Source organism: Myotis myotis, unplaced genomic scaffold (assembly GCF_014108235.1).
Source record: "Myotis myotis isolate mMyoMyo1 unplaced genomic scaffold, mMyoMyo1.p scaffold_m19_p_3, whole genome shotgun sequence".
In the NCBI taxonomy this organism is placed as follows: Eukaryota; Metazoa; Chordata; class Mammalia; order Chiroptera; family Vespertilionidae; genus Myotis; species Myotis myotis.
Window position 1 is genome coordinate 189,576,891 of NW_023416335.1, and position 23,162 is coordinate 189,600,052.

Below are 23,162 nucleotides of genomic sequence, written 5' to 3' on the forward strand. Positions count from 1 at the left end.
AATAAGAGTTAATTTGAGCTGTTTGGGTAATAACAATGTTTTCATAAAGAAAGCATTGAACTCTTGCATTAGCATATCCTGGTGCTTTCCTGCTTGTCACTGGTCATAGAATTTAAAAGAAAGAAGAATTTTATACACATTCAAGATCAGCTGCAAATAGACCTAAAGGTCAGAATAGTAAAGGATTCATGACCAATAATATTATACTTGGCTTTTCTTTTTTTTAGACATGATACATTTATCACCGATCATTCTTTCCATCCTTATAATAGCTCAATATGTTCTAGGAAGTTTTGCCAATGGCTTCATAGCACTGGTGAACTGCATTGACTGGGTCAAGAAACACAAGATCTCCTGTGCTGATCGAATTCTCACTGCTCTGGCTGTCTCCAGAATTAGTTTGCTCTGGATAATAGTATTCAATTGGTATGGAACTGTGTTGCATCCAGCGATCTATAGTTCAGAAGTAAGAACTACTGTTTATATTGCCTGGGTAGCAAGCAACCATTTTTGTCTCTGGCTTGCTACTAGCCTTAGCATACTTTATTTGCTCAAGATCGCCAATTTCTCCAGCCTTTTATTTCTTCACCTAAAATGGAGAGCTGAAAGAGTGGTTATCATGATACTGTGGGGGACTTCGGTCTTCTTGGTTTTTCATCTTGCAGTGGTAGGCACAGATGAAGAAATGAAGATGAACGTATATAAAGGAAACATCACTTGGGAGAGCAAATTGAGGGACATCGCACACCTTTCAAATGGGATTATATTTGTGCTTGTACACTTCATACCCTTCACTATATCCCTGACAGCTGTTCTGCTGCTAATCTTTTCCATGTGGAAACATCTTAAGAAGATGCAGGTCAGTGGCAAAGGATTCCAAGATCCCAGCACCGAGGTCCACTTAAGAGCCATGCAAACTGTGATCTCCTTTCTCTTGATATTTGTCATTTACTTCTTCGCTCAAATCATCTCATTTTGGAATTTTGGTATTATGCAGAACAATTCAGTTCCCTTGCTTTGCCAAGTTTTTGGAATCCTGTATCCATCAAGCCACTCATTTATCCTGATTTGGGGGAATAAGAAGCTGAGACAGGCCTTTCTGTCACTTCTGAGGCAGTTGAGGTGCTGGCTGAAGGAAAGGAAATAAATGGGGTACCTTGTATCTTCTGCAAGAAAATAAACTGATGAAGTTTGCAATGTTTTGTACTTCCTTCTACATTTCTTAATGTATGTAGAATTGGGTAAGGTTTACCTAGAAAAACTTGTACTTAAGTTTATCACAAAAATATATATGTGTGCATGTTTATAAAAAATACAAGAAAGACTATAAGATTGCCATATTTTTCAGGTAAGCAATCTAATTTTATAAAATATTGTAAGAAATTGCTCAGAATTATAAATTTATGAAACATAGAACATACATATTCTATGTTATCATTTTGCATTTTTAAGGACTGATAACTCATCTCAGGGAATTATTGCTATTTTCCCTTGTAATTAATACCACACATATGTACCACAGTGAGTTTAAATTTTTTTGTTTGAACCTCCAGTCTTTGGGTTGGTAAGGGTATTCAATTCTAAATCACACACTCAGGATAGATGCTTGAAATAGATATTATTACATCATGAATTCTTACTTCATGGTTAATAGAAAACAATCAGAACTCTTAGGAAAAGATGCATGTAATGAAATTAAGAGTGACAAACATATTTAGAATATATTTTATATTCATGTACAATAAATAGTACTATACAGTATTAGATTTAATACAATAGGTGAAAGCTTAGAAAATAAATAAGTTCTATAATAGTAATAAAGAAGAAAGCAAAATAATCATGATGTTTTTACTGATGTTAATGTTTTTGAATTGAGAAGACATTTTCTAATTCAAAAACTTATATCAATTTATTTAGTTTACATATTCACCATGTTTGGGCTTCTGAATTTGGAATCATCTGCTACATCTTTCTATTTAAGAATTCCTTTTAAACTTCAGAGAAAATATTCAAATTTTACCTATCTTGGCCCTAGCCGGTTTGGCTCAGTGGATAGAGCGTAGGCCTGCGGACTCAAGGGTCCCAGGTTCGATTCTGGTCAAGGGCATGTACCTTGGCTGTGGGCACATCCCCAGTAGGGAGTGTGCAGGAGGCAGCTGATCGATGTTTCTCTCTCACCGACGTTTCTAACTCTCTATCCCTCTCCCTTCCTCTCTGTAAAAAAAATAAAATTTTTTAAAAAATTTTTTTTACCTATCTTAAATATATGCTCAAAATAAGTGTAGTATATACATATGTACATAAGTTTGCATACATGAAAATTGATATCTATGATGTCCATGTAATAATTATAAAAAGTCTTCAGATCTGTTTTTAGTATAATCTTATGGAAAATGGTGAAATAGACAGTATGTTGAAATATGCCGGGGTCCAACCCCAGCGGGTCCAGGGGTCCCCAAAGGTGTGGATGGAGTCGGCGAAGAAGGAATGACATGGAGACGGAGTTCAGTTGATCAGCAGCCTAGCCAGGATCTCTAGCCAGGATCTCCAGCCAAGTTCTGGTCTGGATCTCCAGCGAAGTTCTGCTTAGGATCTCCAGCCAGGTTCTGTGTCCATGTTCTCCAGCCAGGTTCAGTTGCCAAGTTCTAGTCAGGATCTCTTGCCAATTTCTGCAGTCAGGTTCAGTCCAGGATCTTTTGCCATGTTCTCTCCAACGAAGTTCTTCTGTCTCTAGAGAACGTTCTGTGTAGGTTCTGTGCCTAGGTTCTGTGTCTCTTGGTTCTGTATTCTAAGTTCTGTGTCTTGCTGTCTTGTTACAACTGTATTTATACCAGTTGATTCAATCCTATCAATCTCTATTACAAAGGTTAGGGCGTTTCTTATCTCCATTCCAAGGAGTAAAGATTATGTAGCTTAAGCATGATTGTTCATAGTTAAAGTGATTAATTACCCACCTGGCACTTAGTTGAGGGGTTTTATTCCCTCCCTAACTTCAGGGGAAAATCCCTACCTGGGGAAACAACCTTTCTCAGAGAGGAGACCTTGGTTAAAACACAGTGCCAAGAAGGTGAGCAAACATATTAAGAACAGTATGCCATATATGCCAGGTCCCTTGAAACAGCAAGGATGGACCCGCTCCCGGCAGAAATATATTTGGTTGTGAGTTCTATCATAAGAAAAAAAGTATGACCTTATTTAACAACCGCATTTACATGTCTATATTAAATCTTAGCATTATGAAATTTTAACATTACCTGTAACTCAATATAAACCTTTCCCACTTCTGATTTATTCAAAGTTTTTAATCATCTGTCTGCACCATCCTATATAATAAAATTCTAATATGCTAAGTGTCCGACAGTTTGTTTGACCGTTCGACTGTTCAACCAGTCGTTATGATGCACAATGATCCTCAGGGGGCAGATGCTCTGACCAGTGGTTAGGTGGCTGCTGGAGTCCAGCTGATGGGGACTGGGCAAGATGGGCCAAATACTTGCTGGAGCCCTCCCACGGTACCTTCCCAGCCCCGATCATGTACTAGTGGGGTCCCTCGGCCTGGCCTGTGCCCTCTTGCATCCAGAATGTTTTCGGGGGATGTCTGCAGGCCAGGCCGAGGGGCCCCACCAGTGCACAAATTCGTGCACCGTGCCTCTAGTTAGAATATAAGCATTGTAATGTCAGATGATGTCTATCCTGTTTCCTGCTAAGTCCTCAGGACATAAAAGCCAGCCCATGGGATAATCGGAGAAAATGATATTCTAAATATTAAATAAATACATGAATAAGCCACATTAGATCTGGAAAACCAATGAAAACAAAACTATCACAAAACAGTAGGTGGCATAGATTTCCTGGTCCTGTTTCTTCACCATTCAAATGCCTCTTAACTAATCTCCATGTGCTTGTTTCTAATTACTGCTTTAGACTGGGTGAATGAACAGCTGTCACAAATAGGCTCCAAAACATACAGTGACTCATACATAATCTAAATTTCCCATTGATTTTTAAACAGTCCTGATGCGTTCAAGGAGTCTCCTCTATGCAGTTATCCAGGGAAGAAGGCTGATCACAAACATGCCATCTTAAACATGTGGCTTCCACAACTGCCTTGGAATCATGGCCATTCCAGATAGCAGGGAGAAGAAAGATCTATGGGAGAACATGAGTGTGGGATATATTGGGTGTGGGCCTGTAAATGGTGCACTTAATTTTCACTCATAAAATATTGATCAGATTCAGTCACTTTTCCACAGCATTTGTAAGGGAGTCTGAAAAACAGAGTCACTGTATTGCCCAGAAAGATGAAAACATTTCATTTAGGACATGGATATCGGAGGGCACTTAGTAACCTTTCAATTGAAAGGTCAATACGATTGTAAAAGAAAAAAAGTTCCTTTGTTTAGAAGGGAGTCATACTTGTTCATGTCACTGATAATGTGACATGCCCTTACATTAATCTTGAGTTCATTTCTGTATTTCTTTTTTTTTTTTTTTTTTACCGCTAGTTCTTTTTTAAAATTTTTTTTTTATTGATTAGGTTATTACATATGTGTCCTTATCCCCACATTACTCCCCATCCCTCCCCACTCATGCCCTCACACCTCTGTTGTCTGTGTCCATTGGTTAGGCCTATATGCTTGCATATAAGTCCTTTGGTTGATCTCTCCTCCTTACCCCCATCATCCCCTACCTTCCCTCTTAGGTTTGATGGTCCATGTCTGTATTTCTATATAAATACTAAAATCTTCAAGTTCCCACTAAATATCCCTGTCTTCATAAAAACATAATTGATTTTGCACTGTAGCATTTATAGCTGCCTTGTGTATATTTCTAGTATATTTGCTGGTAACTTCTGATATAGTTTTTATAATATTTCTCAGTGGTTAGTCTTAATTACTTTTTCTAGGACTTGGGTGTGGTTTTAAAATTAGAAATAATTGTAATAAATTATTTATATAAATTAAATTGCATCAACAAAAATACTTGATATGTACAAGGATCTTATTGATAAGTAACAAATAATAACTGAATTATATAAAGCAATTACTATTCAAAATTTAAAATATTTGCATTTAGATGGATGTTCCAAGGAAATAGAAATGCACATTGGTGTAAAATAATCTCTCTCAGTTTTGCATATTTACATATTTTACTTTACCCATTTAGTCAGTGGCACAAATGAAAATATGCAGCTGGTGTCAAGATAAGTGGACATTATTTGCATTTCTATAGTAGCTGACTGTAAGGAAACTATGGGTATTCATGAAACGTGTGTATCTTAACAGAACTGTCCGGTTTAGCACTGAAATTACAATTCAAATAGAATGAACTATTCTTTTGTGAAGGGCTCTGGAACAATATCTCCAAGCAGAATTTTGGATGTATTTTCTGGAATTAAGATGAAAATATTTATGGGAAGCATCATAAATGGATGTCCATCTGCAACTGTTTCACTATAAAGCTTTCACTGAGGCACAACATTAGAAACATCCTTATACTGATGTTCATTGGAATAAAGGTCTCCATCTAGTTGTGGCAACAGGAATATTCATCTTAGGAGGGCTAGGAAATGGATTCATCGGACTGGTGAACTGCATCGAATGGTTCAGGACTGGGAAAGTGTCCTCAGCTGATTTCATCCTCACCAGCTTGGCTGTGGCCAGAATCATTCAACTGTTGCTAACACTATTTGGTTCATTTATAATGGGGCTATCTCCACATCTGTATGCTACTGGTAAACTAGCAAAGGTGGTTAGTATTCTTTGGGCACTAACTAACCACCTAACTATCTGGTTTGCCACCTGCCTCAGCATTTTCTACTTCCTTAAGATCGCCAATTTCTCCCACTCCTTTTTCAGGTGGCTGAAGTGGAGAGTCAACACGGTGGTTCTTCTGCTTTTCCTGGGATCTTTCTTCCTACTGTCTCTTGACCTCTTAATGCGTGATGCTGTTAATGAGTTGTCGTTGAATACCTACGGGATACATGAAATAAATATGACTTTGCAGTTGGAGGCAAATGAAATGTTCTATCTCAAAAGTCTTCTTCTTAGTTTGATCTATATTATCCCCTTTTTCCTGTCCCTGATCTCTTTGCTTCTTTTATTTCTGTCCTTGGTGAGACACACCAAGAATTTTCAGCTCAACCTGACGGGCTCGGTGGACTCAAGCACAGAGGCCCATAGAAGGGCCATGAAAATGGTGACAGCCTTCCTCCTCCTCTTCATCATTTACATTATTTCTATTCTAACTACAGTTTGCATCTTCACTAAGGTACAGACATACCAAGTCATGATGCTTGTCAGTGATTTCACCTACCTTTCCTTCAGGCCACTCTTTTCTTATAATTTTTGGAAACAGCAAGCTATAATAGATTGCCTTGAGACTACTGTGGCACTTAATTTCTCTGAGGAAAGCAAAACCTTTGACTTTATAGATAGAATAAGAAATAATTTATACATTCTATGGGAAAATAACTTAATACAAACCTTCAGCATTTCCTTATATCAGGTTTTGTTAAACAGCACTAAAATTTCCCTACAATATGACTTTAAGTAATTATATTTTCTCTAAGTGATATGATATAATATTTGATTAAAGAAAATATTTCCAATGTAATAACAGTTTCTGGTATGAGAAAAGTATTTGAGATCTGAATAAGAATGGTTATAAAACTCCTTAATGAGATACTAATTCGATCTAATAAAGACAGAATATGCAAATTGACCATCACTTTGTGACAAAGATGGCAGCACCCACAGCCAAAAAGGAGGTAATATGCAAATTGATGCATCAAAGATGGCAGCAGGTGGGCTGGAGGGGGACGCTTACTATAAGGAGGGGGAATGGTGGAGGGGGGGGGCATGGAGGGAGCTACAGGAGGGCAGCAGGGCCAGAGCAAAGGCAGAAGGCAGCTCTGGCCCAGAGTGAAGGTGGAAGGCAGCAGCCAGAGCGTAGGCCCGGGTCCAGGGTGCCAGAGGGAAGCTGGTGCTGGCAGCTAGGGGATGGAAGACCTATTCTTGCATGAATCTTTGTGCATCAGGCCTCTAGTAAATGTATAAACAATATACAATGCAATATGAATAAATGTATATAGAATTACAGTCAGAGAAAGGGAAAAAGTGACACAAATTTTTCAAACTAAAGATAAGTTTGAAATTAGTATAGAAAAAGAATTGTACATGTTAAGAGTAGTAATAATTAATATAAATACTGGTGGCCCAGTGCATAAAATTTGTGCATCAGGGGGGTGTCCCTTAGCATGGTCTGCACCATCTCCAATCTGGGACCCCTCAGGGGATGTCTGACTGCCGGTTTAAGCCCAATCCTTGTGGGATCGACCCTAAACCCGCAGTCAGACATCCCTCTCACAATCCAGGACTGCTGGCTCCTAACCGCTCACCAACCTGCCTGTCTGATCACCCCTAACCCCTCTTCCTGCTGGCCTGCTCACCCCCAATTGCCCCCCTTCCCCACCAGCCTGATCGCCCCCAACTTCCCTCCCCTGCTGGCATCATGGCCCTCAACTGCCCTCCCTGGCCAGCCTGATCGCCCTCAACTGCCCTCCCTGGCCAGCCTTATCGACCCCAACTGCCCTTCCCTGCTGACCTCATGGCCCCCAACTGCCCTCCCCCACTGGCCTCATGGCTCACAACTGCCCTTCCCGGCTGGCCTCATGGCCCACAACTGCTCTCCCCTGCCAGCCTCATGGACCACAACTGCCCCCTCTTGCCGGCCTTCTTGCCCCCAACTGCCCCCCTTGCTGGCTGGTTCACTCCCGACTGCCCCCCCCATCCCCATCTACTCTCCCCCAACTGCCTTCCCCTCTTGGCCTGATCATCCCAAACGCCTCAGCCTCTGCCCTGCAATCATGGCTTTGTCTGGAAGGACCTCTGGAAGGTCTCCTGGTCTAATTAGCATATTAGCCTTTTATTAATATAGACTAGATCACTTGGCCTGGCCTGCAGGGATCAGGCCGAAACTGGCTCTCGGACTTCCCCCGAGGGGTTCCAGATTGCGAGTGGGTGCAGGCCAGGCTGAGGGAACCCACTGGTGTTGAACAGGTCCAGGGAGGGACCATGGGAGGGCTTCAGGGCATGTCTTACCCATCTCGCTCAGTCCCCATTGGCTGGACCTCAGTAGCCAGCTAACCTACTGGTCGGAGCATTTGCCCCTTGCTGGTCAGTACATGTCATAGTGACTGGTCGAACGGTTGAACGAATGGTCGGACACTTAGCATATTAGTCTCTTATTATCCTATCCAATAATAGACAAACATGGTAATTAACTGTAGCTCCAACACGCTTCCCATTGGCTAATCAGGGCGATATGCAAATTAACTGCCAACCAAGATGGCGGCCGGCAGCCAGGCAGCTGAAGCAAACAGGAGGCTTGCTTGCTCCAGTGAAGGAGGAAGCCAAGATTCCCCGCCTGCCGCTACCGACCTCTGAGCTGCAGTCTAAGAAACATTGTTGCAATTATAGAAGTTAAACAAAACCCAGAAACCTGCTTTCGGTCAGCCGGGCTTCAGCCAGCAGGACCGCAACAGTGTTTCAATTATAGAATCCAAACAAACCCAGATCCCTGCTTTCAGCAGTCGAGGTCTCAGCGCTTCAGCCGGGTCTCAGAGCTGTAGCAGGGCCTCAGAGCTAAAGCCGGCTCTCAGTTCCAGTGACAGCCATAGAAGGTAAATAATTCCCAGAATAAAAAAAAAGAAAAAAAGGAGAGGTTGGGAGCTTCAGTCACCCACCAGCCTGAAAATGGCCCTCAGCCCCTCACCCAGACTGGCCAGGCACCCAAGCGGAACCCCCACCCTGAAGGGGGTGTGACCAGCTGCAAACAGCCATCATACCCTTATCCAGGCTGGCCAGGCACCTCCTTGGGGAGCCCCACCCTGAAGGGGGTGTGACCAGCTGCAAACAGCCATCATCCCCTCACCCAGACTAGCCAGGCACCCCAGTGGGACCCCCACCCTGAAGCAACAAGATGGCGGCTAATTTGCATACTGAAGGTGGGCGGCAGCAGGCAAGGCTGTCCATGGTCCAGGACCCAGATCTGTGACCCTGCTGGGCGGGGAGCAGTGCTTGAGGCTGTCCGTGGTCCCAGACCCAGATCTGTGACCCTTCCCGGTTGGGTTGCAGCTCGCACAGGGTGGATCGGCTGGGGTTGGGCTGGGCAGGATGCCTGGCTTCCACCCAGCCCCAGTCACTCTGGGCAGGTGAGCAGCACAGAGAGCCTCTGGACAGGGGAGGCAGGCCAGTGGAGGGTGGCCTGTACTCCCCACATGGCGGTGGTGACAGCTGTGAGTGTGCCAAGCGGAGCCTGCAGGCTGGGCTGAAGTAGCGCCTGCAGGCCATCAGTGACCAGGAGTGGCTGCGCAAGATCCGCTTCCTGGCCCAGAAAGTGCAGGATTGCATGGACTGACATCCTCCTGGCTGCACCACAGGGGTTTGTGGATCTGCAAAGCCAGAGGCCTCTGGTGTGCACATCCCCCCCCTGGCGTGTGAACATCCCTCAGCACACTGGCACCCTCCCACACCTGCAACAGTTGCAAACCAAGGCGTGCACAAGTTCCCCCTGCCTCTCCACTGCACTTCCATCAACCCGGCATGCCTAACACCCCCACAGGATGTGCACACATCCCCTCTGATGCGCTCACGTCCTTTGGAGAGTGTCTGGGTGTTCTGGGTGCTGAGGGTGGGCGCCTGAGAGATGACAGTGAGAGGGCGGAGTGGTGATGCCCTGTTCCCACAGAGGCCAGTGCAGCTACGAGATCACCTCTAGGGGGTTAATGCAGGTGCTGAGGCAGGAGCAGATGCAGACAGACACATCTGGTGGGTGCAGGCGGCCCTCTCTGAGGTGCCTTCGGTCAGTGTTCAAGATCAAGAACCCAGAGGCAGAAAGGAATTCCGTCCTCTCAGTGAAACAGTGGGATAGTCGGGGCGACTGTAGAGGAGGAATGTGCACTTTGGGTGCCAACACCCATGAGCAAAGGCTGCCCTGACTGAGCCTCGCTTGCTTGGGGCCTAGCACACTCCTGCCGGGCAGCGGGTGACAGGACGTGCTTTTCCGAATTAATGAGAGAAAACGTTGATTCTCCTGTTGCCCATGAAGGTGGAAAGTGAAGTGGGGAGACATGTGGGGAGTGAGCGAGGTTCCCTGTCTGGGGGTTCCAAATCTGCTGTTGGTTTCTTTCACCGCCGACTGACTAGAGATATACAGGGAGTCCCCCCAAAATGTATACACACTTTGAATACCTACTAATTCCAATGGTTTTAAGCATAAGAAAGAAACAACAATGGAGCTGTTATCTGTTAAAAGTGTGGGCACAAACGGGTAGTTGGACATTCCCTGAGGGGTCTCAGATTGGAGACGGGGAAGGCCAGACTGAGGGGCCCTTTTCCCCCCACTACCCCAGGGCACGAATTTCGTGCACCGGGCTACTAGTCTATATATAAAAAGCCAAAGTAACCAAACTACCGTAATGACCATAACAACCATAATGACTAGTCACTATAATACGCATTGACCACAAGATGGCAGATGCTCAGTGCAGGAGCTGCCCCCTTGTAGTCAGTGAGCTCCCACAGTGGGACCGCTGCTCAGCTGATCGACCCATCCTAGCAGCCCACCAGCCCGGCAGTAGCCACTCACTCCCTCAGTAGTCCTGCAGGTCCAATCTCTGGAGAATTGGCCAGGCAGCAATGAACCAGTCCCACTGGCACAATCCTGACAGTAACCCAGGCCTCCTGGAAGTCAGCCTTGGGCACCGTGGTTGCTTCCCCTCCCTAGATGCTCAGCAAGGAAGAAACAATATAAAAGCAGCCGCCAGGTGGGTCCTCAACAACCGGCATGAATGTCAGCATGATGCATCTGGATCCCAGGCCAGCAAGGGCATCCCACTGCCCGCCTGGAGGGCCGATTGCATCCCAGCCCCCCTTTACCCACTGGGACCTCACCTTTGCAAGAGTTTTTGCACCAGGCCTCTAGTCTATAATAACAAAAGCATATGCCCTAACCGGTCTGGCTATGTGGATAGAGCGTCGGCCTGCAGACTGAAGGGTCCCACGTTCGATTTCGGTCAAGGGCATGTACCTTGGTTGTGGGCACTGCCCCAGTAGGAGGTGTGCAGGATGCGGCTGATTGATGTTTTTCTCTCATTGATGTTTCTAACTCTCTATCCCTCTCCCTTCCTCTCTGTAAAATATCAATAAAATATATTTTTAAAAATTAAAAGCATAATATGCTAATTAGACAGGACAGCTGAACGTCCTTCCAGACATAATTCCAGATGTCCTTGTGGACAAAGCTAGAGTGGCTGCAAGGGCTGAGGGCAGACAGCCACAGTGCTGGCAGCAGCACAGCGGTGGGGTGATGGGGGCAGCGCCTTCCCCTGATTGGCCTGGTCGCCTCCTGCAGAGGGAGGCCTGACTGCAGCTTAGGCCCGCTTTCCTTCAGGCCTCAGTAGGACATCCCCTGAGGGATCCCAGACTGTGAGTGGGGACAGGCCTGGCTGAGGGACCCCCCGCCCCCAGTACATGAATTTTTGTGCACCAGGCATCTATTGTAGGATAAAACCATTTATATTAGAGTGATGCTTCTAAGGTTGAAAAGGATCTGAAACAATGGATATTTTTGTATTATAGTTTTGGATTATGCATTGGTAAAACAACTTTGTACACGAATATGGAATTGTGCATTTAAGGTGAAGATGCATACCATAAGACCCACTGATTGTATTCCTCTTTTTAATACCAGAGATTTTGTTGTACATGTGTAACAGAATATATATGCAAAAATGTGCATGTTACTACTGTTCTTAATAGCCAAAATTGAGGAGTTGTGTAAATGCTAAAATTGAGGAGTCCATCAGTTTAAATGTCCATAAATGTCCATCAGTTATAAAATGGAGAAATAAATCATGGCATATGTATACAATAGAATACAATACAAAAATGAACAAATTAAATCTTTAAATTTCTTAGTTTCTTAGTAAAGAAAAAAAGACAGAGACATAGAAAGGTAAATTTGTAAAAGCAAAATACATATTTAATGTAGTGTTTGATGTTTGTACATATGTAGTGCTACTTTGACTTCTGTAATAAAATGATCCCGACTAATCACAGTAGCAGGGCATATAAATATAAAGACAAGAAAATTTTGCTCGTTAATGATGTTATTAAAATATATAAGAAAGTTTACATACTGTATTTTTATATAAAGGTTATATATATTCCATATGAAAATCCTATAACAGCAAAGTACTATTTGTTTGATTCACAGTGGTTAAGTTTTACAATGCAGTAAAAAATAGCAAATATATTGTTTTTAAGTTACTCTTGATGCAGTTTTAGGTGAAGTTATTCTTTCAAGCTAGCCCGGATGCTGAGAGTGATGAATCATAAGGTTGTAGGACATGTAAGTAATGCTCTTTCTTACAGTTAATTCTGTGTCTTAGAAAACTGGATGAGGCCACAGCTATCAGTTAGAGATCTCCCATTAAGCTGCCATCTTATCATCATTGTCATCATCATCATTATCATCAGCAGCAGCAGCTGCAGCATCCTGTTTCTTATTTAGTGATTTATATTTCAAATGCTTATATACATAAGTTGGACAATGTGTATATAATTTCTCAAAGATCATTGTATCTAAATTGTCTCAGTAAATAGTGAAGTTAACGTCAAGTGAATACCTTTAGATATGGGGTATTCTTTCATTTTAAATGTATTAATTGAGCAAATTATTCATGGATAATCTTAAAATCATGGAATTAAGCTACTGAGACTGATTTCTAACATTAAAAATAAAGCAAATGCAAAATGACTCCTAAAGAATAACTCATGGAATAGGATTGTGTCTCTTTGATTGATGTATTTATATGTTGGTTATTTGAATATATGTATTTTTAGTTAATAAAGTCTTTATTACATTGAAGGCTCATGGTACAGACCATAAACCATACAGGAGACAGTCTCTTTACATAGAATAATGATAATTTATCTCTTTTAGTAGTAAATAACAACAACAACAAAACAATGCAAATTTAAAATATGATGGCAACACACAAAAGTGGCTAATAGTTCTGATCTTTGTCGGAGGGGTACAGTCTGTACAGTTTAACAAGTCTGGCTTTGAATCTTCATTTAAAAAGCATACTTCTCTCCTGCCATACTGATACCATCTCAGAGAGCAGAATCTACACATTAAGGTTGGACCAACAGTTACAAGACACAATCTACAAATTAGTGATCAATCTACAGAAAGGAGAAAAAAAGCAAGTGCATAAGTTCTATAAAGAAAGAAGTATAGAAGTACCTAAACCTGCTGTTTCACAGACAGCCCCTTTCAGCAAAGGAGCTCTAAGAAAGCCTTAGAATCAGTGTTTCAGATTACACGTGAACATAGTAGTTCATCAGACACAACCTCTTTACAACATAAGGTTGGACCAACAGTTACAAGACACAGTGTACAAATTAGTGATCAATCTACAGAAAGGAGAAAAAGACCTATCACGTGAACTGATAGGTCTTTATTACTAGAATTCATTGATTCTCTCCTCCTTTTTGATACTCTCTTTAAGTAATTTTCAGAGGAGAAACCGCAAGGCCAGAATGAAGGACTAGAAGACCATCCATGTTTGGCCCATGGACCATCAGATCTGCTCTAGACCAATTAGCTTACATTGCAGCATCACCTGTTGTACATGGAATTTCCCTTAGAGTTTGATATCGCTCCAACAAGTGATGGCCAGAAATGATTTCTACCTGACAAGCCGGATCGAGACCTATTTTTCTTCTAAGAAATTTTTCTACATGCCCAAGAGTTGCTTCTCCTGAAACCTGGGCTAACTTTTTTTCCAATGGCTTAAAATATCCAATGCCTTCATTAGCACCAATGAATTCTAGTAATAAAGACCTATGAGTTCAGGTGGAATCTGAAACACTGATTATAAGGCTTTCTTAGCCCTCCTTTGCTTGAAGGGGCTGTCTGTGAAACAGCAGGTTTAGGTACTTCTTTCTTTATAGAATTCATGCACTTGTTTTTTTTTCTCCTTTCTGTAGATTGATCACTAATTTGTAGACTGTGTCTTGTAACTGTTGGTCCAACCTTATGGTGTAAAGAGGTTGTGCCTGATGAACTACTATGTTGCTTTCTGGGCATCTGTTGCTATAGTAAAAATGTCTTACAATGAAGCTTTTACAACATGGATGAAGACATGCTGTATTTGTAGTTAGGGGTGATCACGCAGGCAAGAGGGTGGCGGTTAGGAGTCAGCGGACCAGGATTGCAAGAGGGATGTCTGACTACCGGTGTAGGCCTAATCAGGTCTAAACTGGCAGTCAGACAACCCCCGAAGGGTCCCGGATTGGAGAGGGTGCAGGCCGGGCTGAGGAACCCCCACCCCCACGTGCATGATTTTCCTGCACTGGGCCTACAATTTGGGATAACGTCTTTTCTGTTTCCAGCTAAGTCTCAAGGAAATAAAACCCAGCCCATGGGATAGTTGGAGAAAATGATGCTCTAAATATTAAATAAATACACAAATAAACCACATTAGATCTGGAAAACCAATGAAATCAAAACCATCACAAAATCAGCAGGTGACATAGATTTCCTGGTTCTGTTTCTTCACCATTCAAGTGCTTCTTAACTAATCTGCATGTGCTTGGTTCCAATTACTGCCTTAGACTGGGTGAATGAACAGCGGTCGTCAATAGGCTCCAAAACATACAGTGACTCATACATAATCTAAATTTCCAATTGCTTTTTAAACAGTCCTGACATGTCTGAGGAGCCTCCTCTATGCTGTTATCCAGGGAAGAAGGCTGATCACAAACATGCCATCTTACACATATGGCTTCCACGATTGCCTTGGAACCATGGCCATTGCCGACAGCAGGGAGAAGAAAGATGTATGGGGGGGTGGGGAGGTGGGGGCGGCATGTGTGGGAGGTAATTTGGGTGTGAGCCTGTAAATGGTGCACTTAATTTTCATTCACAAAACATTGATCCACATCATTCACGTTGCCACACCATCTGTAAGGGAGTCTGAAAAACATAGTCACTCTATTGGCTAGAAAGTAGATCAAGACATTTCGTTTAGAACACGGATATTGGAGAGCACTTAGAAACATTTCAGTTTAAAAGCAAATAAGATATTGTAAAACAAAAAAAGTTCCTCTGCTTAGAAGGGTGTCATATTTGTTCATGTCACTGAAAATTTCACATGTCTTTACATCAGTCTTGAATTTATTTCTGTATTTCTTCATAACTTCTAAATAATTCAAGTTCCCTCTAAATATTCCAGTCTTCATAAAGCCATAGTCAATTTTGCATTGTAGCATTTGTAGCTGCTTTATGTAATTCCTGGTATACTTTGCTTATGACTTTTGATTTAGCTTTTATAATATTTCTCCATGATTATTTGTACTTTTATATTCTAGGACTTGGGTGTGGTCTTTAAACTAGAAATAATTGCAATAAATTATTTATGTAAATTAAATTGCATCAACAAAAATACTTGATATATATAAGGATCTTGTTGTTAAGTAGCAAACAATAACTGAATTATATAAAAGATTTTCCCCTAGCAATTACTATTCAAAATTTAAAATATTTGCATTTAGATGTATGTTCCAAGGAGACAGAAATTCAATTGGTTGGAAATAATCTCTCTCAGATTTGCATGTTTATGTATTTTACTTTATCCATTTAGTCAGTGGCACAAATGAAAATTTGCAGCTGGGGTCAAGATAAGTGGACAACATTTATATTTATATAGTAGCTGACTAAAAGGAATATTACAGGTATTCATGAAATGTGTGTGTCTTAAGAGAACTGTTCAGTTCAGCACTGGAATTACAATTCAAGTGGAATGAACTATTCTTTTGTGACGGTCTCTGGAACTGTATGTCAAAGAAGAATTTTGGATGTATTCTTAGGAATTATGGTGAAAATATTTATGGAAAGCATCATAAATGGATGTCCATCTGCAACTGTTTCACTATAAAGCTTTCACTGAGGCACAACATTAGAAACATTCTTATAACGATGTCAATTGAAATTAAGGCCTCCTTTCTGGTTGTGGCAACAGGAATATTCATCTTAGGAGTGCTAGGAAATGGGTTTATCAGACTGGTGAACTGCATCGAATGGTTCAGGACTGGGAAAGTTTCCTCAGCTGATTTCATCCTCACCAGCTTGGCTATGGCCAGAATCATTCAACTGTTGGTAATACTCTTGGGTTCATTTATAATGGGGCTAGCTCCACATCTCTATGCTACTGGTAAACTAGCAAAGGTGGTTAGTATTCTTTGGGCACTAACTAACCATCTAACTATCTGGTTTGCCACCTGCCTCAGCATTTTCTACTTCCTTAAGATCGCCAATTTCTCCCACTCCTTTTTCATGTGGCTGAAGTGGAGAGTCAACACGGTGGTTCTTCTGCTTTTCCTGGGATCTTTCTTCCTACTGTCTCTTGACCTCTTAACGCATGATGCTGTTAATGATCTGAATACTTACAGGGTACATGAAGTAAATATGACTTTGCAGTTAGAGGCAAATGAAATGTTCTATCTCAAAAGTCTTCTTCTTCTTAGTTTGATCTATATTATCCCCTTTTTCCTGTCCCTGATCTCTTTGCTTCTTTTATTTCTGTCCTTGGTGAGACACACCAAGAATTTTCAGCTCAACCTGACAGGTTTGAGGGACTCAAGCACAGAGGCCCATAGAAGGGCCATGAAAATGGTGACAGCCTTCCTCCTCCTCTTCATCATTTACATTATTTCTATTCTAACTACAGTTTGCATCTTCACTAAGGTACAGACATACCAAGTCATGATGCTTGTCAGTGATTTCACCTACCTTTCCTTCAGGCCACTCTTTTCTTATAATTTTTGGAAACAGCAAGCTAAGACAGATCGCCTTGAGACTACTGTGGCACTTAAATTCTCTGAGGAAAGCAAAACCTTTGCCTTTATAGACAGAATTTGAAATAACCTCATGCATTCTATGAGAAAATGACTTAATAGAAACCTTCAGCATTTCTTTATATCAGCTTTGTTAAACAGCACCAAAATTTCCCTACAAGATGCATTAAAGTAACTATATTTTCTTAAAGTGATATGACATAATATTTGACTAAACGACATGTCTCCAGTGTTTTAACAGTTTTTGGTAACAGTAGAGTATTTGAGACCTGAAGAAGTATGGTTATAAAACTCTACAATGAAATACTGATAATTGTATAAATGATATATTACACAATATGAATAAATGTACATAGAATTACAGTCACTGAAAGGGAAAAAGAAACACAAGTTTTTCTAACTAGAGATAAATTTGAGGTGTTGCGGTGGGACTGTGGTGGCGATGAGGCAGAAGCACCACCTCGAGGCTGCGGCGCGGAAACTGCAGGCTCGCTGCCCGGCCAGGCCCGCTATCTCCTATGCTAAAAGCACTTTTGAAGAAACATGCCCATACTGTTTCCAGTTGCTGATTCTGGATAATTCTCGAGTACGCCTCAAACCCAAGCCCAAACTGACACCAAGAATTCAGAAACTTCTTAATCGAGAAGCAAGAAATTGTACACTCAGTTTTAAAGAGGCAAAAATTGTGAAAAAGTACAAAGACTCCAAAAGTGTACTGTTGATTACGTGTAAAACATGCAACAAAACAGTGAAACATCGTGGAAAGAGCAGAAGCTTTCTGTCAGCACTGAGGAGCAATCCTGCCACTCCTGCGAGGAAACTCAGCCTGAAGACCCCAGAGAGAAAGTCTGTAGGTTCTCCAAACCTAAATCACAGGGTGTCCGGTTCCAAAGGCAAGAGCCCAGCATTGACTTTCAGAACACCTACATCTGGACACTCAACACCCACTTGCTCCTCAAAAAATGTGAACAAAACAAAGAAACACTTCTCTCAACTAAAAACGTTACTTAGCCAGAGTGAATCCAAAAAGAATTCAAAGGTAGACTTCAGAAATTTCTTATCTTCTTTGTAAAGGATGGACTTATGGAAATAAGAAATGTTTAATGCAATTTCTGAAACTAAAGTTACCAGAAAAACAGCTTTTTAAAAACTAGGGTCTAAAAGCAAACTTTTCTTGGCAGTATTCTGTATTTATGGAGAAAATACCTCATTAGAATGAATAACTAAAACCTGCCTATCTCCCAGGGTGATTCTGAGAATAAAAAACATATGAAAGGTCCTTGTAGGTAATTGAAAAAAAATATGTTTATTGATTTTAGAGAGGAAGGGAGAGGGAGAGAAACATCGATCGGTTGCCTCCCATAAGCATCTCAACGTGGGTATGGGCCCTGGCCAGGAATAGCACTGACCTTTTGGTGTACAGGACAATGCTCAACCAACTGAGCCAGCAGCCTGGGCTCAACATGTTTGTTTGTTTGTTTTTGAAAAAACACACCTTTAAATAAAGAATGTAGATATTTTAAACTAAAAAAAAAAAAAATTTTGAAATTAGGATCTTAAAAGAAGTGTAAAGGTTAAATGTAATAATATGTTATATAAATACTAGAGGCCTGGTGCACAAAAATTTGTGTACTTGGGGGAAGGAGGAGGGGTCCCTCAGCCCGGCCTGTGCCCTCTCACAGACTGGGACCCCTTGGGAGATAACGGCCTGCTGGCTTAGGCCTGCTCCCGGGTGGCAGAAGGCACGCCCAATCCCTAGATGCAGCCCCTGGTTGGGCTCAGAGCAGGGCCGATTGGGGAGTTGGGGCGCCGCCCCCTGTCACACTCAGGCAGGGTCGATGGGGAGGATGCGGCGCCACCCCCTGTCACCCACAGAGCAAGGCCGATCAGGGGGGTTGGGGCTCCGTACCCTGTCACGCACAGAGCAGGGCCAATCAGGGGGTGGGGGCGCTGCCCCTGTCACGCACAGAGCAAGGCCCATCAAGGGGTTGGGGCTCCGTACCCTGTCACGCACAGAGCAGGCTCAATCAGGGGGTTGGGAGCTCCATCCTGTCACGCACAGAGCAGGGCCGATCAGGGGGTTGAGGAGCTCCCCCCCTGTCACTCACAGAGTAGGGCCGATCAGGGGGTTGGGGCGCCGCCACTGTCACACTCAGGGTAGGGCCGATGGGGAGGTTATGGCTCTACCCCGTAACACACAGAACAGGGCCCGTGAGGGGGGAGGGGGGGTTGAGGCACCGCACCTTGTCACACACAGAGCTGCAGGGCGATCAGGGGGTTGGGGAGCTCCCCCCTATCAGGCACAGAGCAGGGCTGATCAGGGGGTTGGGGCGCCTTCCCCTGTCATGAACAGAGCAGGGCGGATAGGGAAGTTGTGGCCCCACCCCCTGTCACACACAGAGCCGCAGGGCGATCAGGGGGTTTGGGCGCTGCCCCCTGTAACACTGATCCCGGTGCCGGGAGGCCTCTCAGCTCTGCTGATCCCGGTGCTGGAAGGCATATTACCCTTTTATTATATAGGGTAGAGGCCTGGTGCACGGGTGAGGCCAGCTGGTTTGCCCTGTAGGGTGTCCTGGATCAGGGTGGGGGTCCCCGCTTGGGTGCCTGGCCAGCCTGGGTGAAGGGATGATGGCTGTTTGCAGCTGGTCACACACCCTTCAGGGTGGGGGTCCCCACTGGCGTGCCTGGCCAGTCTGGGTGAGGGGCTGAGGACTGTTTTCAGGCCGGCGGCCGACTGAAGCTCCCAACTGCTCCTTTTATTCTTTTTTTTTTTATTCTGGGCCAGTTTTAGCTCTGGCTCCAGCTCTGAGGCCTCTGCTGCTGAAAGAAGGTATCTGGTTTGTTTGGGTTCTATAATCGAAACACTGTATCAGCTCCAGCTCTGAGATCCAGGCGGCCAGCTGAAAGCTAGTTTCTGGGGTTTTGTTTAGCTTCTATATTTGTAACAATGTTTCAAACTGCAAGCTCAGAGGCCCGCAAGGCAGGTGGGGAACGTTGGTTTCCTCCGTCACTGAAGCAAGTAAGCCTCGTGTTAGCTTCAAGCTGCCTGGCTGCTGGCCGCCATCTTGGCTGGCAGTTAATTTCTGTATTGCCCTGATTAGCCAATGGGAAGGGTAGCGGATGTACGCTAATTACCATGTTTCTCTTTTATTAGATAGGATATAAGTGTTAATATTAGTGTGATGCTTCTAATGTTGGAAAGGATCTGAAATAATAATAATTTTCATATTATATTTCTTGAATTATGCACTGGTAAAACAACTCTGTTCAAGAGTATGGCATTATGCACTTAAGGTGAAGATGCATACTCTAAGACCAATTAAATGTACTCATCCTTGTCATGTTGGAGAATTTTTCGTATATGTGTAACAGAATATATATGCAAAAATGTGCATGTTACAATTGTTCTTAATAGCTGAAATTGAGAAGTCATGTAAACACTCAAACTGAGGAATCATGAAAGTGCTCAAATTGAGGTATCATATAAATTCCCATTAGTTATAAAATGGACAAATAAATCATGGCAGTAGAATACAACACGAATAGAATACAACACAAAAATGAAAATGAAAAAAATGAGACCTATAAATTTCTTAGTGTTTGGGTATGTTTGTACATGTATGGTGCTACTTTGAGTTCTGAAATAAAATGACTCAGATTAATGACAGTAGCTGGGCATGTAATATGCAGACAAGAGAATTTTGCTTGCTAATGATGCTTTTAAAACATGAAAGAAAGTTTATACTCTGTATTTTTAGATAGCAGTTATATGCAATCCATATGAAAATTCTATAATAGCAAAGTATTATCTGTTTCATTCACAGTGCTTTAATTTTATAATGCAGTAAAAAAAATAGCAAGGCACCCCAGAGGGGACCTCCACCCTGAAAGGGCTGTGGCCAGCTGCAAATGACCCTCAACCCCTCACCCAGGCTGGCCAGGCACCCCCAGGGGACCCTCACACTGAAGGGGCTGTGGCCAGCCTGCAAACAGCCATTAGCCCCTCACCCAGGCTGGCCAGGCACTCCTATATAATAAAAGGGTAATATGCAAATTGACCCTAACATCAGAATGACGAGGAATTACTGGACATTATGACACACAATGACCACCAGGGGGCAGATGCTCAATGCAGGAGCTGCCCCCTGGTGGTCAGTGCGATCTTACAGGGGGAGCTCTGCTCAGCCACAAACCAGGCTGACGGCTGCCAGTACAGCGGTGGTGGTGGGAACCTCTCCTGCCTCCTCAGCAGTGCTAAGGATGTCTGACTGCAGCTTAGGCCAGCTCTCCACTGGCAAGTGGACATACCCCAAGGGCTCCTGGGCTGCCAGAGGGATGTCTGACTGCCAGCTTAGGTCCAATCCCCCAGGGAGTGGGCCTAAGCCAGCAGGTGGTCATCCCCTGAGGGGTCACAGACTGCAAGAAGGCACAGGCCGGGATAAGGGACCCCCCCCCCATGAATGCACAAATTTTTGTGCACCAGGCCTCTAGTTCTAGTAATGAAGACACATCAAGTTCAGGTGGAATCTGAAACACTGATTCTAAGGCTTTCTTAGATCTTCTTTGCTTGAAGGGACTGGTTGTGGAAAAGCAGGTTGAGGCACTTCTATACTTCTTTCTTTATAAACTCATGCATTTGCTTTTTTCCTCTTTCTTCTAGATTGATTACTAATTTGTACACTATGTATTGTACTAAGGCATTTTGTAATTGTAGTTGCATCTGTTAAGTAATCTTTGCAAATGAAACACGAGTTGTAAGGGGTCAGTTCAGAGAGATTAATCAAGTGCTCTTCTTCATCCTCTGATTCTGTCCCACATCTCTCTAGCCTCAGTGAGAAGTGGCTCCCCTCCTCCTTCTCCTCCTCTTTTTCTCCAGCTCCTCATCCTCTTCTAACTCCTCATCCTGCTCCTGGAATGGAACCCTCAAGCGACCCAGGTTGGTCTTGACTCCACCTCAGGGGGCCAAGCGAATGAGCAGCTCGGATCTCCTGCCTCTGGCAAAAGTGGTGGACCCTCCTCAACCCCTGTGGGCAGCATGGTGAGGAGAGAAGATAAAATGAGCTGTGTGTCTGTATGTGTGTCTGGGGAGGGAGGTGGGGATTGGAGGAGCATGGCCGTGGCTCCCTCCTCCTTGGCAGCAGCTGTGTTCTTGAACTGTCAATTACATTCTCCATCTTGCTATGTAAATATTCCCTTTAAATTTTACAGAAAAGGAGTAAAATTTTTCTGATCTTAAATATTTTTTCACAATAAGTATAGTATATAATTGTAGTAAATAAGTCAATGACCTTTATGCACACATAAAAATTGATATCTATGATGTGTATGTAACCATTATTAAAAATGTCTTCAAGATCTGTTTTTATTATAATCTTGTGCAAAACGATGAAACTGAAAGTGTTGACATAGCTTTGGTAGCAAATTTATTGTAATAAATAAATGTATAACCTTGTTTATCAACTAAAATCATAGTATTATGAAATCTTCACCATAATATGTATAACTTAATGTAATATTTCATACATGTTATTTATTAAATTGGTTTTTTTTACCACTTGTCTGCCGAGAAGAAAATAAGTACTATAATGTGGGATGATATCTTTCCTGTTTCCTGCAAAGTCCCCAGGACATAAAACTCAACCCAAGGGATAGTTGGAGAAAATGATATTCAAAATATTAAATAAAAACATGAATAAACCACATTAGAGCTAGAAAACCAATGAAATCAAAACCTATCACAAAATCTGCAGATGGCATAGATTTCCTGATCTTTTTATTTACCATTTAAATGCCTCTTAACTAATTTGTATGTGCTTAGTTCCACTTACTGCCTTAGACTGGGTGAATGAACAGCAGTCACCAATAGGCTCCAAAATGTAAAGTGACTCATACATAATCTAAATTTCCTATTGCTTTTTAAACAGTCCTGATATGTCTGAGGAGCCTGCTTCATGCTGTTATCCAGTGAAGAAGGCTGATTCCAAGTATGTTACCTTAAACATGTAGCTTCCAAGATTGCCTTGGAATCATGGCCATTCCAGATAGCAGGGAGAAGGTTATATGGGGGAGCATGTGTGTGGGACATTTTAGGGGCCAGCCTGTAAATGGTGCTCTGGTGAATTAATTCGCACTCACATAACATTGATCAACATTATTCACTTTGCCACACCATCTGTCAGGGAGTCTGAAAAACATAGCCACTCTATGGCCCAGAAAGATGAAGACATTTCATTT

The 23,162-nt window shown here is 42.7% G+C and overlaps 2 protein-coding genes and 1 pseudogene across 2 annotated transcripts; 2 read left to right on the forward strand and 1 right to left on the reverse strand.

Moving 5' to 3' along the window:
* The first annotated feature begins 229 nt into the window (after window positions 1–229).
* On the forward strand, window positions 230–1,147 carry LOC118649846 (taste receptor type 2 member 31-like). The gene has a single exon (XM_036297293.1). The coding sequence runs from the start codon at window positions 230–232 to the stop codon at window positions 1,145–1,147; it is 918 nt and encodes a 305-aa protein (XP_036153186.1).
* Window positions 1,148–13,676: 12,529 nt separating this feature from the next.
* Window positions 13,677–21,965, reverse strand: LOC118650722 (annotated as a pseudogene).
* LOC118651219 (UPF0711 protein C18orf21 homolog) lies at window positions 17,371–18,167 on the forward strand. The gene has a single exon (XM_036300156.1). The coding sequence runs from the start codon at window positions 17,371–17,373 to the stop codon at window positions 17,998–18,000; it is 630 nt and encodes a 209-aa protein (XP_036156049.1). The 3' UTR covers window positions 18,001–18,167.
* Window positions 21,966–23,162: the final 1,197 nt, after the last annotated feature.

Bases quoted from the DNA above. Each gene is read 5' to 3' on its own strand.
- LOC118651219 (XM_036300156.1), top strand. From the start codon at position 17,371: ATGAGGCAGAAGCACCACCTCGAGGCTGCGGCGCGGAAACTGCAGGCT.
- LOC118649846 (XM_036297293.1), top strand. From the start codon at position 230: ATGATACATTTATCACCGATCATTCTTTCCATCCTTATAATAGCTCAA.